At 42.6% G+C, this 18,982-nt stretch overlaps 1 protein-coding gene and 1 long non-coding RNA gene across 2 annotated transcripts; one reads left to right on the top strand and one right to left on the bottom strand.

Annotated features, from left to right (window-relative positions):
* Nucleotides 1–524: 524 nt before the first annotated feature.
* Nucleotides 525–17,044, top strand: dcn (decorin). The gene is made up of 8 exons (XM_086059822.1): nt 525–715; nt 10,258–10,496; nt 13,500–13,612; nt 14,245–14,458; nt 14,539–14,652; nt 14,741–14,834; nt 15,322–15,460; nt 16,139–17,044. The coding sequence occupies exons 2-8, from the start codon at nt 10,280–10,282 to the stop codon at nt 16,337–16,339; spliced, it is 1,092 nt and encodes a 363-aa protein (XP_085915948.1). The 5' UTR covers nt 525–715; nt 10,258–10,279; the 3' UTR covers nt 16,340–17,044.
* LOC147160322 (uncharacterized) lies at nt 16,497–17,761 on the bottom strand. The gene is made up of 2 exons (XR_015090542.1): nt 17,582–17,761; nt 16,497–17,129 (listed from the first exon to the last, which is right to left on the bottom strand). It is a non-coding gene; the product is annotated as an uncharacterized LOC147160322 (long non-coding RNA).
* Nucleotides 17,762–18,982: the final 1,221 nt, after the last annotated feature.

Genomic DNA, 18,982 nt, shown 5'->3' with positions numbered 1-18,982 from the left:
TGAAAATGGCTTTGGGCAATTAAAAAAACAAAAACAATTATGACTTTTTGGGGATGGGATTAACTCAACTTTCAAAAGAGCCTTCGCTCCACATCTGTCATAGCTTATTTCCTTGGACTACTTGTCAAAAACGCAACATTTCTGAAGCATTTGGTGAAGCAAATCATGAAAGACGGAGAAGAGGATGTTTCCTTGCAGTCCCATGCAAACCCTGACGATTGGTTAGTCAGGAGTGTGTTAATGAGAATGAAGCGAAGAAGTTTTCAAGTCCCCCTATCATTCCCAGATGTCAGCGCGCCTGGCAGCTGAATCACTGCTCCACTCTCCCTTTCTTCCCCTCCTTCCTTGCCTTCTTCGTTCCTTTCCAGCTGTTTTTGCTCCACCAATTGTTTTGGGTCTTTTCCCTCCCTCCTCTTTCTCCTCTCTCTCTCTCTCTCTCTCTCTCTCTCTCTCTCTCTCTCTCTCTCTCTCTCTCTCTCTCTCTCTCTCTCTCTCTCTCTCTCTTTCTCTCTCTCCCCTCCCCTTGTTGTGACACAGCACACCTGCTTGATCTCCGCTGTCGAGCACTCCCAAGTACAATTACCCCAAAGGCCCGAGCAGCCGCTTTTTGCTGCCTCATCCCCCCGAAAAAACAAACTTGCTTGTTTTTTGTTTTTTTTTGTTTTTCGGGGAGTCCCAGCCTCTGCTCTTTGCCTTCTGCTTCTACCGGGAACAGGTTGGTTGCTGCATCCTTTAGACTTTTGGGGGGAAATGACGGGAATTGTATGACAGGTGGGGAAAAGAGCTGGAAAGTCATCGGGACATATGTGCAATGTTTTTTGGATTATGTCATTTTATGTAAATTCTGTCTATGTGTTTGCAAGCTTTTCTGATTCCCACTTTGAATTCCACTCAGGAACCCTTTTGCTGGGAAAAAGGGGGTGTGGTAGGTGCCTGTTGATGCTGGTCCCTCACTCTCCCCCTTTTTGCCTTTTGTTCAGGATTTTTTTTTTCGTAACCAAGTGAACTGTTTTGACACTCAGTCGATTGATTGTTTTGATGGAGTCCGTGTGGAACCTCCTGCATTCCTACGTGGCGACGGCTTGAAAATCTAATTTTTGTGTGTTTACACAGAGAGAACTGGATTCTGGGGGGGAGGTGGTCGTTATCATTTGTGTTGGGAAAATGTTTGGAATTGCTGCATAAATGAGGAAAAACAAGCATTTCTCTGTGATGATTCACCCCATTAATATTAGTAATGGCTTGTTTTTGAGCAGCAAACCCCTTATCTGTCAGAAAAAAGAACCTCCTCCTACCCAACGTTTCCCTGCAGGAGCCAAATTGCTTGAGGGGCAGTTTGAATTAAAAATTTAATTTTTTTTTAAAAAAGGTCGTACCTGCCATTAATTCTATATTTGCACAGCTTCCATCCTCTCTCATTGAGAGGAGGTCTCAGCTAACTCATTACATCCTGTTTGCCAGCAGCAAAAGGAACTAATAGGACTCAGCTGCAGTGGAAAAGAAGAGAAGAGAGTCAAAAGTGATGAAAATCTGGGCTTGGAGGACAATCAGCGTGAAGCCAAGCAGATGTTTAACATTTGAAGCAACCATGAGTGAATGGAAGGTTTGTGCAGAGGAGCTTTTCCATCTGGAGTCCAAAAGCTAAAGAACAATACAAGTTACATATGTCTTTCTGTTTAAGAAGAATCAAACAGGGGACGAACATACGAAAAGCGGCGGAGGGATGGAATTGGGTGGTGGCATAAATGTGTTCAAACATTGTTTTTGTTTTTTTATCCTGATAATGGTGAAGTCTATTGTCTTATAAGGCGAGTCTCGTTCACTCACTCTTGAGTGCTTGCACATGTTCTCTCTTGTGAAATCGCCTGATAAGTCACAAATCCGTCGTTGGGAGGTCTTCCAGAATTTTTTTCATGACAAGCACATGGGAGGAGGAGGCTTGCAACTGGGACAAAAGCGACACACATGTTTTAAATGTCGCACGGCCTTGAGAATAACCTTCAACGCTTCGGCCTCCTTCAGCGTTGTCAAAAGTCAAACGTAAGCTGGGAAAGTCGCACAAAAGCCAATGGAGGAAAAATGATGTGAGCCATGCTTTGTCTGGGATTCATTAGGAGTGCTGGAGCCACGTTTTTTTGTTGTTTTGGGTGGGGGGCTGCCATGAAGGGGGAATGGGCCTTGCTTCCTTGGTCATGCATTAAGATATCAATCATGTCTTAGAAGAACATGGCAATTTTTTCCAGTATGGGAGCCAAATTTTGATGAGGTCCATGCACAGAAACATCACCCCAGTTACACAACTTATAGCGGTGGGTGGATTCACCCAAATATTGATACCAACGTTGGTACTGATCATACTCAACATTTGATGGTGCGTTGACTTCAGTTATTCAAAAGAATTCTGTGGACAATACCCAATCGTCCAGTATCCTTACGACTTGGAGTTAATCCACCTTAATTATTAGAAAAAAAAGAAAAGAAACACTGACACAGGCCTTGTATTGAATCAAAAGCAAATCTTAAATGTCACCCCAGACGCACCCAGAATAAAACATTTTCAAAGTGTAAAAATTAGCTTCATGATGCTTCATGAAGGGGCTGTTGTTTCACAAATTTACTTTTTTAGGGTGTATAAAAGATAGAGGGGGTGTGCCAATGATGATGAGGAGGTTTTTAAGGGGTGGGGCTTAGCTAAACATTAGTTAGGTCCCTTCACCACTTAAGATTAGTTGGACATTTTACAACTCGTGATGACTCAACTAAAAAGTATGTTTAAAAAAAAAAAAGAAGCAAAATCCTCCCCATGGTAAGTCCCTGCAGTACCTGCCACACAAACACACTTCCGCACACAAAGCCACAGCTGGGAAAAATTACAAGCCTATTCAAAAAGGAATGCCGTGAAAAATGATCAGCAATCATCTTTGTGAAAATATCCTTCTTGCTCACTGGAAACGGGACAAAACATAAACGTTGATTTTGTTAAAATATTTTTTTGGGGGGGGGTTGCTTTTTTCTTTGAGGTACAGATAAGAAGTGTTTGAGGTGGAGACGTGTTGCGGCGCATTTTGACACGTGTCCTGCTTTTAGCAGATTCTCCACGAGACCATCATCCCGCCAAGCCTGCGCACGCCGTCGCGAAAAAGAGGCGCGAGCCTGAAGGCGCAGCAGGTCGACTCATGTTTTTCGACTTTATTCATGGCAAGAAAGAGGAGAAATTGCACAAAATGAGGCGTACTAACAGCAGCACTTGAAGATTGAGTGGCCCCGTGATGACAAAATTGCTTACAGTTGCTTGGAAAAGAGCGTTCAAAAATAACAATAATTTACATGCTGCTTACCAACGTCTAAACATACATACACATACTGTCAGCCTGTTCTGATAAGTTTTTATCACATGAAGCCTTCCTGACAGGCACCCCCTCCCTTATTTTTGAAAAATGGAAATGTGTGTTTACCATTACTCTTTGTAATCCAGGGCACCCCCAGGAGTACATCACGCAGTAAAATTTGGAACAGGGAACAATCTAAAAATTCCAATAATTTACACTATTTACTACACAGCAAATTTTGTAGTGTTAAATTGAGTTAAAAATCTAGTGTTAATTATTTTGAGTTACTTGGTGTTGATTTGGGTGTTATTTGAACACTCAAAGTGAAGAAAAAGCCCTACGGGTGGTGTTATTTCAGCGAGTCAAACTCATTGACTCCAGGCTTTACCTTATACATCCGGGCTCTTTTCTCGCTTTTCTCGCTTTTCTCATTTACCGTGAGTCGTGCAAGAAGTAACACTAAAACTGTGAGAAATTAACACAAAAAGGAATGAAAATAGCACTTCGTGGTTTACTTACTCCTGCACTCGCACGTGATTTCTAACTATTTTGTTGACATTGGGATTTTTAACTTCATTGTTGCAATATGCCTGGCGGAAAAAGAGCTGACGAAATTAAGGAGATAAAATCTTCTCTTGTAAAACTCAAAGAAATGGTCACCGAAATACTTGAAATGAAAAAGAGCATTGAGCCACTTCTGAAGGAAATTCAGCAGTTGAAGAAAGAGACACAAGAAAAAGATTGACTCATTGTCACCTTGGAACAAAAAGTGGATGATTTGGAACAGAATCTTTGAATCAACGATGTGATAGTTACAGGTATCCAGATTAAACCGCGCCACGGCCCTCGGGCGAGGGCTGCGGCCAGCACAAGTGCAGTTGATTCTGACCAAGCTTCAGCGAACGAGACAACAGCAAGTGACAACTCAACTCAGTGATTTGGGATTAATTGTGGATCCAGCATACATTCAGATGTGCTTCTAACTGGAGGGACACGACTACCAGCTGTTCTGATCAGGTTTGTTGACAGGAAGAAAAAGATTTCTCTTTTGAGAGATAGCTACAAGCTTTAAGGTAAACATGTCTACGTCAATGACAATCTCACTAAATGAAATGCTGACATTGCCAGAAGGGTGCGACACTTGAGAAAGAATGGATTTATCGAGAACAGATGGACAAAAGACTGTCGGATCTTCATCCAAACAAAAGAAGACTCATGCTCTGAGAAAAAAAATACGGATTGTGAAAAGAGTGGAATAATTGGCAGAGTTTGAGAGACAATAACTGCTATCAGTAACTCACATCATTAAATTGTAAATTATGTCTTACCCAAATTAAATTATTGTAACATATTACTAATTAACCCAAAACTGGAGCTGTCATGATTTGAATAATGTAAATATAGCATATGATTACTTGCTGACACTGCCATGGTTAAAGTTGCAATATGGAATCTTTTTCCCCAAAATACATTTACAATAAGCTTTTTATTTGACCATTTTTGTGTGAAATGCCTTCTAATTAGTAGATTAATACCTTAGCTGTTCACAAGGGGTACTCCTGCAAACCTCTGGCCAATAGTTTTCACACTGGATTTGGGTTAGAAATCCCCGCGCCCTGTCTGCGAATGTGACGTAATGTGGGTGGTGTGTATGTGAAGAACAGTATGTGCAGTTTCATTTCTCGTCAGCAGGTGTCAGTAGCGATTTGAAATGGAATATTCTACGTTCAGTAGCTTTAACTCTTGTCTATACACATGCATTGATAAAATGTATTGCTGTTCCTGTAAGAATGTAAACATTGTCTGGCTCTATTTCTATTTGGACATTTGATGTAACATGCAAGGCTGTCGTGATAAGGTTGTATTGTGGCTGCAATGTCCATCCATCCATCCATCCATCCATCCATCATCTACCGCTTATCGCGGGGGCAGCAGCTTTAGTAGGGAAGCCCAGACTTTCCTCTCCCCAGCCGCTTCAACCAGCTCCTCCGACGGGATCACAAGGCGTTGCTAGACCACCCGAGAGACATAATCTCTCCAGCGGGTCCTGGGTCGTCCCCAGGGCCACCCGCCGGTGGAACATGCCCAGAACACCTCTCCAGGGAGGCGTCCAGGAGGCATCCGAACCAGATGCCCAAGCCACCTTAACTAATTCCTAAATGCGGAGGAGTAGCGGCTCGACATTGAGTCCCTCCCGAATGACCGAGCTTCTCACCCTATCTCTAAGGGAGAGCCCGGATACCCTGCGGAGGAAACTCATTTCGGCAGCTTGTATCCGGGATCTTGTTCTTTTGGTCATAGGTGAGGGTAGGAACGTAGATCCACCGATAAATCGAAAGCTTTGCCTTTCGGCTCAGCTCCTTCTTTACCACAACAGACCCATACTGAGTCCGCATCACTGCAGACGCTGCACCGATCCGCCTGTCGATCTCCCGCTTCAACCTACCCTCACTCGTGAACAAGACCCAAGATACTTGAACTCCTCCACTTGGGGCAGGATCTCATCCCCGACCCGGAGAGGGCACTCCACCATTTTCCGACTGAGGACCATGGTCTCAGATTTGGAGGTGCTGGTTTTCATCCCAACCGCTTCACACTGGCTGCAATGTATCTGCTGTAAATAGTTACAATGGGGTTGGTGAACATGGTTCCAGGATGTGGCTGGCTGGGGCTACTCCGCCGGGTGGGCTGGCCTTGGTGAGCGCTCAGGAGTATCAAGGTCTAAGCATCATTGGATGCTGGCAACAGTGGTGGCTGAGCTGAACAGAATGGAGTGAACATTGCTGTGGACGCAATGGGCAGAATGCAAGCCGATCTACTCTTCTGGAAGCCACAACATGTGTGAAAGCTGATCCAAGGTCAGTGAAGACGCTACTGGTGAACGAGCATGCGCACGCCTTGGCTGCTTGCCTGATTGGGTGGGCTTGTTGGTGGCGTTCGGGAACCGATTTACCAATTCCAAATGATTGGTGCTAGCTGCAACTTACACACAGACATTACTCAAGATGAACTGAGCGAGGAGTGTGCAGATTTAAGTCTGGGATTAAAACAATATGAATCCATGACTATCATAATCAATGTATATGACTGATAAGCATAGTAAGAATCAATGGGAACAGGGGTTACTAATAAGCCATGGCTTCTACCAGTGAGCCCTTCTTTTGAATGTCAATGTTGCAAATGATATTATGTGATCGATGTAACCTGTAATAATGTGTCCGAAAGGAAAAAATTAATAAAGCAAAAACTAAAATTACAACAAAACTGTGAGAAATTAATACCAAAAAATGAAAGGAAATAACACTTTTAAGTGTTAAAGAATAACACTGATAATGTAAAAAAATAACACTGATAGGTGAAAGTAGATAACACTTTAAAGTGCAAAAAGTTTGCTTTTATGTGTCAAATAATAACTCTCTATGAGTGTTGTAACGTCACTCTACCAATGAGTTAAATTGTTATACTTTTGGAAGTGTACATTTAACTCTGAACTTGTGAGAACTATATAAACTCAGGGAAAGTGTTCAATTTAACCCTATTGGAGTTAAATTTACACTTCTGATCTTACTGTGTAGTTTAAACATGATGCCTTTTGACTGGACAGGATTTGTGAGGGGGTGTGCCATCTCTGATACAAGACCTGTGGTGGGTGGAGGTGGGTGATCACACCCTGAAAATCAAGTGAAACAAAACCAATAAGTCAATAAAGACATGTTGAGTCAATCAAACCTTCAAATTGAACTGAAATACTGCCAAGAACTAGACTTTTTGAGGGAAGGGGTGTGAAGGTGTGCCGTCTCTCTTTGAAAGTTGCCAATTGCATCTTCAAAAAGGTATCATTGGAACAAACCAATCAATGTTTTATATAATTGTAAGTCTTAAGCACACCGTCAAATCTAATTTGAATAACCAAATTGACTTCTACACCAGCTGAACCGTGAAGAGCACCCTTTGACCAAAATCCTGACAGTTGGCGCACCCCTCTCTCCCCCGCTAAAAAAGGCTTCATGTTTTATCAACTCAAACCGAAACAACAAAGAAATTAGCTGTGTGTGTTTTTATCGGGAGATGGTGCACAGTTGAAGAGATAAACAAACCAAGTGTCTGATCATGCAGCACTCTTTTTTTACAGACGGGATTAGCTGCTGTGGAAAACAAGATGACTGGCAGAAGCTGATGAAAACTTGACGGGGGCAAAAAGGAGGATGGGGGTGCATGGACATAGCGGGTAGGAGGCAGGAGACATGGTTAACTCAGTAACAGTGAAGGCTGTTATTCCACGCGCATTGTCGGAAATACTTGGCTCCGCGGCATGCAGCCAAATGTGCGTCCAATCCCTAAAATGAAAAATTTGCAATGAAGGACCTCGCCCTAAACAAACAAGCGAAAGGCATCTGTAGAGAACTTGGCCCACTATGTGCGCAGACAAGAAGTATTTTGCTGAATTTGTACTTTTTTTGAGATAAGAGAGCTTGACACGGCCAAGATGACTCAGCCTGCGAGGAGAGTGGAACATGTCCTCTGGATCTCATGAAGCCCAGACAAGAAGTCTTTGTTGCAGCTAACATGAGACAACATGGCAAACATGCTGGAAAGTGCAGCAATATAAAATATGTGTGTGGTTTTTGTTCAAATTCAACAGATTACTAATCCAATGCAGGTAATTCTCAGTTAAATGGAAGTAGTTGGAGCTGGTGGGGTTTGCCGTGCCAGGTTCTGCTGAGTTGGGCTTGGGGCGCTGGCCGTGTCAGGGGGGAGGCACCCGTGGGGCCCGGGGGGTTGTGCCCTGATGCTGCCGCAGCCTGGGGGGCTGTGCTTGCCTGGTCGGGCTGAGGTTGACGGCTCCCCTCTTTGGTGGAGGTTCTCATGCATGTCAGCTCCACCACACCCGCATCTACTGAAACTCAAGTAGAATTTGCTTATCCCAGTGGTCGCTGAATCAGTGAAGGCTGGTGTTTGTGGATCTCACTCTGCTTCATCTATCCTTCCTTCCTTCCTTGAGGTCTTCCTAATCTGTTAGAATTTAGATGTTTCTGGGGTTAGTGAAAGATTCAGTTTTTTTAACTCTATGGATGGTTGGTGTTGTCTGGTTGGTGCTGGATTTATAACAGGTTTCATGCGAGTTAAAGAGCACAAACACACGCACGCACACACACACACACAAAGAAAGCGATGATGATGATGATACGTTGATTTGGGAAGGCTGCTGAATCAATAATACTGAAAAAAAGGAAGTGGTTGGAGATTGTTATTGTGGCATTTTCGGTGGACGAGGGTTATCATTACGGCTCGGGTCGAATGGTCATCCCTGTGACCTCATGTAACCGTGCCTCGGTTTCCGCATCCTAGTAGCGATTTCCGAGCAGTTGCGCCAAATCACTTGTTCGCTGCATGTGGCTCATGTGTGCCATTTCATTACAGAGCCTACAGAGGCTGCAAAGCATGGCAAGAAGATTGGCGGGTCCTTGTGCTGTGAAAGGTCGGCGAGTGTGTGATGCAGTTGCATTGTGTGCATAGAAACTGTACAATTGTGAGGAATGGCAGTCGAAAACAAATCATTTCACATTCTTATTTGCTTCTCAGCTGTTTGGATGACTTGCTACTGTTGCACAAAAACTCATTATTACAAAACAGTGGGCTTTATGGAGAACTGGTTCGAATCAAAGTATGGAGCTAAAAAATAACTTTCATTTGGACAAAGCAAAAAAATGGTACTGTACAGTGCAGCATATATTTTTTAGAACATTTTTAATGAACAACATCTGACAATTATGTCATTTTTAACTGCTGTATGATTGATATTTTTATACATATTATGTTAAAACTGGCATCGCATTCATCACATCATTTTAACATCTGACTGTACATCATGCAATTTGTTTTTCAACAAAGTCTATTAGACATGTTATTTTTAAACCATAGTCAGGTTTGCATTGAGCCTTGTTTTCTGATTAGAATAACAAATGGCAGTGTACTACCAGACCTTGTCTGCCAAGGGAGAATTGTTTTAAAGTACTTGTAACTTGTTTTTTCTAAGCTGTTGCTTTAATAAAAGTGTTTGTTTTTTGTTTTGTTTTTGGTGAGAGCTCAGTATTGTTCATTCTGTAATTTTACCGATTCGACATGTCATCATCATTGCTCTCTCTCTTTTTATTTTTTTATTTTGTATGTGCGTGAGTGTGAGTATGTGCATGTGCGCGTGTATGTGCATGTGTGTGTGTGTGTGTGCGCATGTGTGTGAGTGTGTACTCATTAGTTCACCTAAAACCTATTAAAAATCCCATACCGTTCACCTAAACCGAATACTTCAGAATCCAGCTAGAGTCGTGAGGTTGTCGGGAGACCCGAGGAAGGATCAAAGAAAAGAAAGGAAAGTGATATCCAGCACTGACCAGTTATTACCTACTACCCACCGGGTTACCAACCAGAGTCTTTCACCAACCCCAGAAACATCTAAATTCCAACAAATTAGGGAGACCTCAAGAGACCAAAGAAGAGACTGAGGAAAGGAAGGAAGGATAGATGAAGCAGAGTGAGATCCGCAGACATCAGCTTCCACCGATTCAACGACCAGAGGAAGAAGCAGATTGTGTTGTTTAATAAAAGTTTTATAACAATCACAGCTACTGTGCGAAACAGACAAATGAAATCCATGTTGATCTGTCCTGTGATGTTAACTTCAATCTCCAGTCCAAGTGTAACACAGATGTAAAATGGCTGGTCTGAGTCATGTATTGGCAGATTGGAAGAGATCACGTCACATGTAAATAGTTGACCAAAGATCTTCAGTCGGAATTAGAATGACAAGAACGTCTCCATGTAAATCTGACTATTGTTTTGTTGTCTTGTTCCTAAATATTGGACACTTTAGTCAGTTTCCATTTCCAGATAGAAGACATCTATTGACATTTTGTCTCTATTTCTGCAGGTTCCCCTCCATTAGCAGCACCATGAGGTCGGCCTGTCTCTCTCTGCTCCTGGTCACCGCCTGCTGGGCGCTTCCCTTCCGCCAATCGGGCTTCCTGGACTTCATGATGGAGGACGAGCCCGGTTCCGGACTGCCCGAGTTACCCAAACAGGTGGATGAAGCATTCATGATGCCCGAAGGACCCAAGTGCCCATTCCGCTGCCAGTGCCATCTGCGTGTGGTCCAGTGTTCCGACCTCGGTAAGACCACTAGACAGAGTAACGTTTCCTGGTGTTTGGGATTTTCATCCTTGAAACAGCAACATTTCACAGTCTTAATCCATCAGGAGGAAATTGTGTTACCAATAGGCCTGGAATGGAGGAGAAATCTAAACAGTCAAGAGTTAATGAAACCCAAATGTTGCAATTACTCTCCACAGTCACAGCAGTTTACTCCATTGTTATCTTCTATGTTTGTCTAATCTGATGTCCAGCATATACACAATACAAGAATAGTCCCTCTTTCCGTTTTTGTTTAAAAGAGAAGGGGTGCTCAGCTTTCAGGGTTAAGCGAGGAGTCAAACTAGGTGGTGAAATACGTCAAATATATGCATGTCCAACGACCATCTTAACTGAGATGTTCCAATAATGAGCAAACAGCGTACTCTGAAGATTAATTTCCATGACTGAACATCTTTAAAACCACACAGACATCCGGCATAACCATTCCACGTACAGTCCACGGTAGCAATACCCAGTTGGGTTCAAATGACACTTAGCGTGGGTTGTGAAAATATTGCGGTCGCGTCGTTGTGGCGATGGTAATAACAGGAAGTGGGTACCTGCGTCAGGGGCACCGTGTAGCTCCAGTGATTAGAAACATGTGAATGTTAATAGTGGTACACCAACCACAGGGCTGGCAGGTGACTTTAATTATGACCAAGTTAGCGGAATGTCGCAAGTGGTCTCCAGGGCGGTGTCCCACTCAAGGTACTTAAGTTGTCTCATGTACATGACATAGCAAAATTTGCTGTCTGCATTCAACCCATCCTTGAGGAGTCGGAAGATTTTCTGTTAATATCTTGAAAAAGAAATGACGCAACTTGAAAATGTATCGCATTCTTATTTTATAAAAATATGACTCTTTTTATAATAATGATAATTAGAATGCATCAGATTTATATAGCGCTTTTCTAGACACTCAAAGTCGCTTTACAATGGAATGGATACATTATTCATGCACTCACACATTCACACTGGGGTGGCAGTAAGCTACTTAAGTAGCCACTGGGACAAGCTGACAGAAGCATGGCTGCCAGTGTGTGCCTACGGCCCCTCCGACCACCATCAAACATTCACACCTTCCATACACCAGTGTGATTAACACTGGAGGCAATGTGTGTGAAGTGCCTTGCCCAAGGACACGACACATGACTTGGAGAGAGCGGGGATTGGACAGCCGACTTTCTGGTTACTGAACAACCGTCTCTAAACCCTGAGCCACGGCCGCCACATTTTAAATCAGTCCTTTTTTTCTAGTCTTCCGTACACAAGTATATCTTCTAATTTAGGACGGAGAGCGGGTACTGAGCCACCTCTGATGACAAACTCTCACGATTTGACATGCCAAAGAATCGTCGATTGCTGAGTGCGCAGTTTGCTGCTCATCGATCAGAAACAGACACATTTTCGTAAGCCACTGTCGCAGACGTGGTGAGGAAATTTGCTTCACGTGTTTAAAGTGATTCAAACACGGCTTTGCTATCAAGCAAGATTCATGGCAACTTTCAATTGCATGGGTGAGTCATAAAGTACTTCTCTTATCCATTTCCTGGACGTCATTCGCTTACTAATTTGTCATACTTGACACAAGGTTGGCCGCCAGTTTTCAAATGTTGCGTAAACTTTGACATATTGCCACGCCCTTTGTATTACGGCAACATTTTTGTGGTTTAATGTAAAAATCTGTTAGGATAGGTTGAGGAGCTCACAACCCACACCTACGAAAGCGCATTAGGGCCATGTATAAAAAAAAAAATTTTTTAGAGGGGGGGTAATATTCCGAGAAAAAATAAATTGGCCACTTCATAAAGTGGCAAATTTGTGAGAAAAAAACTCAGAAACTTACAAGTACACGTAGCGTAGCGTAGCGTAGTCTAACGTGAGGATTCGTTGGTGGTCTTTATTAAATGGCAGGATGGAGACAGATTTATTCTGAATTTAAACTTTACTGTTATACATGACAGCTAGAGCAACAACACTTGCTGACTAACGCTAACCAATCAGAAGCTAGCATACCTTAGGTAAATGCAAGTGAATGACGCAGAGAGCAGCAGATTCAACACATCAACTTAGCTACTTGTACAAAAAAAATACCAAAATGTAGGTATGTGTAAATAATAATTATGGTAACATAAATGTACATTTTAACAAATTAACTTAAATGCTTGATCCCCAGGGTGTGTACCTTCACAAAGCGAGGCGTCTTTGTCATTGGCTGTACCCAACGCTTTAAAAGTGCAATGTTTAACATCATATGGTTAATCTCTGCTAAAGCCATTACTATCTCCTTATTTAAAACCCTACCGAAAACTATTGGCACAAAGTAGTAAGCTACGTGTATTTCTCGTAAGTTTCTGAGTTTTTTTCTCGCAAATCTGCCACTTTATAAAGTCACAAAATTGCGAGTTTATAAACTTGCAAAATTTATAAAATTTTTATTTCAAATATATACACCCTCCCCCAAAAAAATAAAAAAATAAATATATATATATATAAATACGCTGTTGTACAAACAGACCTCAAAACAGAAACAGTATATTCGCCCCTCAAATGTAAACGAACCATTTGCGTGTCGCCACAGATAGCAAACCGCCGTAACCGGCAGATGCCTCTCCTTCAAAACATCTCTAGTCTTGAGCGCAGGTATCGGTTTCGCAAGTTGTGTCGACGGCCCGTGTCCTCCGACGCTAAAATCTGAGCTTGGTGTGCAGGTATGTCGTTCAGGAAATTTGTTTCCAGTTCCATTTCCTGCCATGTGTGCCTCGGAGAATGCTGAATATTTATTGTTTTATTTATTTAGTCCCTTGGGAACGTCAGCATATACTGTGTCCAAGTTTCTGCCTTTTGGACTTTGTGTGGACTCAACTAATTTCCATAATAAGTGATTGAGCGTTCGAAGAATTTTCAATCTTGATAAACATTAAAATTTAATAATCTTTTATTGGGATATTTTCCTTGATAAGTCTGTTTTTTTCTCCCCAGGTCTGAAGGAGGTTCCCAAGGACATCCCGGATGACACCACCCTGCTCGATCTGCAGAACAACAAGATCACCGAGATCAAGGAGAACGACTTCAAGAACCTGAAAGGGCTGCATGTAAGAGACCTTGGACTCGTGCTCGCCGTTTGCATGCACCTGGTGACTAAGGAATTCACCAATTCGTATAAAGGTGGGATAGTGGTGAATCCTTCTGTACCGCCACTCCCTCAGTCGCCAGGTGCACAGAAACAAATCATGTGTCGATTTCCAAGATCTGGTTCTCCCGTCGGAAGGGGTCACATTCCTTGCATCATCTCTCATCTGTTTACATGAGCATGGAATGCCAGTGCAGACTTGGTTCCCCCCCCCCCCCCCCCCCCAACCACCCGTGCTGACGACTGATAAGGTCCCAGCATGTCATGGAAAACTTTACAGTGACCTTGCAGGAACGCAACATTGTGGAGAAACATGTAACTTGAAAATGTCAGAATTGTAGAAGGACTTAAAATAGTTTATTCTGTGTTTACGAGGCCGAGCACAGAGTCTGAGTCTGAGTCTCGCTTCTAAGCCTTGGAATTTTTTTTTTTTTTTTTTATGACGTGAACACATGGTTGTAGTCTTGGCAAAACATTGTTGTCTGGCTTGATTTATGGCCTCTATATGTCATTGCTTCCAATTACAATGCTAAAGTGTTCCACTGATTGGAAACAGAGCACCGGTTGAAGATTCCAATGTTTTTCCGTCCACAGGCGCTGATCCTGGTGAACAACAAAATCAGCAGCATCCACGCTAAGGCCCTCAACCCGCTTACCAAGCTGCAGCGCCTCTACCTGTCCAAGAACAATCTGAAGGAGATGCCAGCCAACATGCCCAAGAGTCTGCAGGAGCTGCGCATCCATGAGAACGAGATCACCAAGATCAAGAAGGCCTCCTTCCAAGGAATGTCCCACATCATCGTCATGGGTAAATCAAATTAAACAAGTGTTTATTCCACAGAGATTAATCTTGTCAAGGTTCTTCTGGTGATTGAATTCTCATCTCAGAGCTTGGATCCAACCCCCTGAAGAGTGCAGGGATCGATTCCGGCGCTTTTGCTGACCTCAAGAGAGTCTCTTACATTCGTATTGCGGACACTCAGATTATGGAGATCCCCCAAGGTACCTCGTCAATATAACAGGATTTATTCGGCCTCAGCATTGATGTCTTGGTGGTGGTGGTGCTTTGTTTTTTGTTTTTTTTGCTCAGGTCTGCCCAGCTCACTCTCTGAGCTCCACCTTGATGGAAACAAAATCTCCAAGGTCACTGCTGAGAATATGAAGGGCCTCAAGCAGCTGGCCAAGTATTAAGAATGCTTTCCTTTGTTTATATGTCAATTTAGTTTGCCGGAAGTTACATTTCAGATGTTTTTCTTATTTCCTCAACTTTAATCATTAATCAGAGCAAAAACAATTTATATGTTGTTGTTGTTTTTTAAATATATGATTAAGCCTTGCCGGAGGTCTTCCCACAAGACTGACACTTATGATGCACAGGATTTGGGATATTTTATCCTTTTCAAATCTCTTTATCTCCTTGGATACAGCTTGGCAAAGCAAACAATAGTTGCGGCATTGTCCAAATTACTTGTTCGGACACAAAATAGACTATGGAAAATTGGGAATGAACAAAGAGAGCTTTGATGCAGCACCGGTAGAATGTGTTTCACTTTCCATTTTGTCATACTAAAATCTTGGATTGGGCCAGGTGCGAGTAGCCCGTGTTTCCATGTCATAATTTTTCACTTGACTACTACTAAAGCTAGTGGTGATGTGACTTGTTCCCCACAGGCTGGGTCTGAGCCATAATGAGATCAGCCTGGTGGAAAACGGCACCCTGGTGAATGTCCCCCACCTGCGGGAACTCCATCTCGATAACAACGCCCTGACCACTGTGCCCCCCGGCCTGCCCGACCACAAATACATCCAGGTTCGACTTTAGCTTGTGATTACAGCAATGAAACATGGCTTGTTGGCTCTGATCAAAGCCACACTACATGGTCACATAGATTCATTTACTTTGATCATTAGGAAGAACGCTGAAATCCCATCCTTGTAGAATGTGCTTGACTTATTTTCTCTCATTGAAAAAAGTTTATTGTCCCGAAAAGACAATCATGGGATTATTCACCCCATTTGTGCGACCCCAAATAGTGCTGGCTCTCATGAGAAACACAGTTTATTTGCGGGATTCATTGGAAATGAATCAAAATGCTTCCCAACCATCCAGTTTGTGAGACTGCTCATAATTTTTCAATGTTATCACATAATTGTATGTGTCTCAACCCTTGTTTTGTAATACCTCTGTGAGTTTTAATTGAGTTATGTGCTCTGTTTTCAGCAACATTTGTCAGTGGTTAGGATTTGGCCAAAACGACTCAACTTATTACCACGAATGTTGGCCAGCATTTCCTTAAATTTTTCAGGAAATACTGATCCAATTTTGGATTGTTGGCCCTGGTATTCTCAAGTGTCCTGGTAGTTTGTCAGTCCAAATTCCAAATTTCCAGTCTCTTGGTTTCTGATCAGATGAAGTTTTCATCTGGTTGCTGTCATATTTTTTAAACAAAGGCTGTACTTTGCCATTAATGCAATGCCCTTCACGCAGGTGGTCTACCTCCACGCCAACAAGATCGGTGTGGTGGGAACGGAAGATTTCTGCCCTCCCGGCTTCAATACAAAGAAGGCCATGTACTCGGGCATCAGCCTCTTCAGCAACCCTGTCCCCTACTGGGAAGTGCAGCCCATCACCTTCCGTTGCGTCTTTGACCGCTCTGCCATCCAGCTGGGAAACTACAGGAAGAAGTAGAGAAGCTCTGTCCCCAACAACCGCCATCCTTTACCACCACCACCACAGAGGAAGTGTGCATTTGTAAATGAGTGTGTGAAAGTGTGTGTGTTTGACCACTGACCGTCACTTCTCCGACCCGACTTTCTCCTGATGGTGGACATGGACCTCAAGCACATTTTTGTTTTATTACATTGTTTTTTACAGTTATTTAGTTCGGCTTTGGTTGGTAGTAAACACGGCTTGCAGCACACATGCACTGCACATCATTGGTAGAGCCGTAATATATTCTCACACTCATACTGTAGCATAGTCATGTGCATCATACGGGACAGTTATGAATTTTTTTTGTAGACGAGGCCTGTGGAGCAGGCGGCAAAGCCAAGAAAGTTTTCAATCATTTCTGTTTTTAGGAAAGCGTGACTTCCATCACTTCCTCACGCTAACTACTCGTCTCCTCTTCCACTTTTGCTGTCCAGTGAACCGAGGTTACTTCTAAATTTAGAATAAACCATATATGTTTTAAATGTCACAACCAAAAATGTATATGCATGCTTTTATTCTGGACTCTCTTTGTAATGTCTTTCCCCTGCCACTTCATTGTTTGTTTCAAAAGAAGAGGCATCCCGCTGCACCCGGAAGTTGGTGTGAATGTTGTATGTATAGACACTGTATATAAATGCTGTATAAAAACCTCTCATTGCATACAAAAGGCACAAGCACTTATCATAGCTTAAATTTTTAATGACTATATCAGCAACAAAGGTGCTCCTCTTCATCTTCAGGGCAGGGGGCTCCCGCTAAAGGTGTCCTGAAAGAATAAAAAATACTAATGGAAAACATTTGCGATGGTTGTAATGACAGAAACCGTGCATTGACGTCATCAAACACTTGTTGGGAAACAAGGCCAAAGAGAAGGTAAGATTGTCGTAGAAGAAGGTGCAAGACTCCAGAAAGACACCACATCCTGGTCTACTAGCCAGCAGGAAACGCCACCTTTGCACTGCCTAACTTTACGTGACCATTTTCATGGTCCGAGCCAAAAAAATATTGACACAAGAAGCACATTGGGCCTCTGTGATTTACAGCTCTCGAGAGACTGTGGGAATATTTAGGTTAAAGAAATGGAGCGGGACACAGTGGGTGAGACAAAGTGTTTAGCTCCAAATAAGCCCTTTGCGGTTGAAGAACGGCATTGATCTCCTGCCGCAACATCTGTAAAAACAGCAGCCCTGACAACCAAGCTGCTGGGATCAAGCGTACCTTTTCCAGGACCTTGTCTTGAGGACCAGGAAAGGAAAGGTGGCTCCATCTTGAGATACTATAAGACATATAAAAGTGTTTACTGACATCAGTCGAGATTTCCGTGACGAATGGGCACCTTTTCCCTTTGCAAACTAACGTAAGCTCACGGATGCGGCAGACAACGACGAAGCACAAGGGTTGCCAGGATGAGCAAAGTCCTTTTCAGGTATTTACTTTGTCGTTATGTTGGTTTCCAAGTCAACGCAGGGGCACACACAAGCATAACAAACCAGAAATGACGGACCACGTACTCCAGTGAACATATGCCACCAGATGGCATATGTCACTATGGACTCAAGTAAAATATTTCAAAAAAATGTGTTCATACTGATAGAGTAGACAATATTATTGTACTCTTTGCGTGTTCAATATATTGAATGGTGAGATTCTGGTGAAGAAGTCCCTTTGCAAAGGTAATTAGTCAGAAGCTTCTGATCACACAAATGAAGACACCCAAGCAGTGATCTGTTCAAAAGTGTGTCTCCTCCTCCAGCACACAGCACATTTATTGAAAGTCAGTGAATACAAGAAAATCCCTCTTGCCTCCCTTCAGCAAGTTCCCATAGGTACAAATCAGATTAGACTACAAGAGTAGTAAATCAGCCTGTCCTTGGACTATTTTCGACCGAACGGAGACTCGTACCAACTATACTCCCTTTAGATAATATAGAAAAGAAACCTGTTACCTTCCTCTTTCCCAGGCAAGAGACAGATAAGAATACAATAGACAGTACTATTCATTGAGCTATACTGAGTTAACATAACTATACCTATATCTACACAGCTATAACTAAATTCAAAACAGTTAAAATATAAAGTAAAACAATAAAAATGTTAACAATGTTAACAATACCAAACGAATTACCTTGTCGTCTGTAGCACGTTTTCCGTATCACATAAAAACAGTTTATTCGTATTAATTAACATATTTACATCAGAATCAATCAATGAAACAGAAATCACACACCATGTTAGGGATTGTGAATGTTATGGTGTGTTTCCTCATGCATCAGTCTGTTGCCCCCATGTGGAAGTTTGGCACATTGCTTCTATTCTCTGACACTCTTTCTCACACATACATACACTTACACACACGCTCAATTAGTCTGTCGTCAAGCAATGTAAACCTGACCGAGCCTCATTACCCACAATTCAGTGGGTGGCTGCAAGGGGAGTCTAATGTAAGCGTGCCATGCGGTGTGAAAATCCTGAGATGAAATGCAGAGGGAAAAAATATATAATAATTTCCATCTGCTTTGTAACACTCACAATCGATTGCAGAGGGTTTTTACATTAATACAGTAAAGTTGCCAAATATAATCTGACCTCAAGCACATGCGTCACTGATTCACGGCCTTG

This window comes from Leptonotus elevatus, chromosome 17 (genome assembly GCF_054856555.1).
Source record: "Leptonotus elevatus isolate MCC_2025b chromosome 17, RoL_Lele_1.0, whole genome shotgun sequence".
In the NCBI taxonomy this organism is placed as follows: domain Eukaryota; kingdom Metazoa; phylum Chordata; class Actinopteri; order Syngnathiformes; family Syngnathidae; genus Leptonotus; species Leptonotus elevatus.
This window is presented reverse-complemented; position numbering and strand designations above follow the sequence as displayed.

Coding starts and splice junctions, on each gene's coding strand:
- dcn (XM_086059822.1), top strand. CDS start 10,280: ATGAGGTCGGCCTGTCTCTCTCTGCTCCTGGTCACCGCCTGCTGGGCG. Junction 14,653..14,740: donor GATTATGGAGATCCCCCAAG/GTACCTCGTCAA, acceptor TTTTTTGCTCAG/GTCTGCCCAGCTCACTCTCT. Junction 14,835..15,321: donor GGCCTCAAGCAGCTGGCCAA/GTATTAAGAATG, acceptor TGTTCCCCACAG/GCTGGGTCTGAGCCATAATG.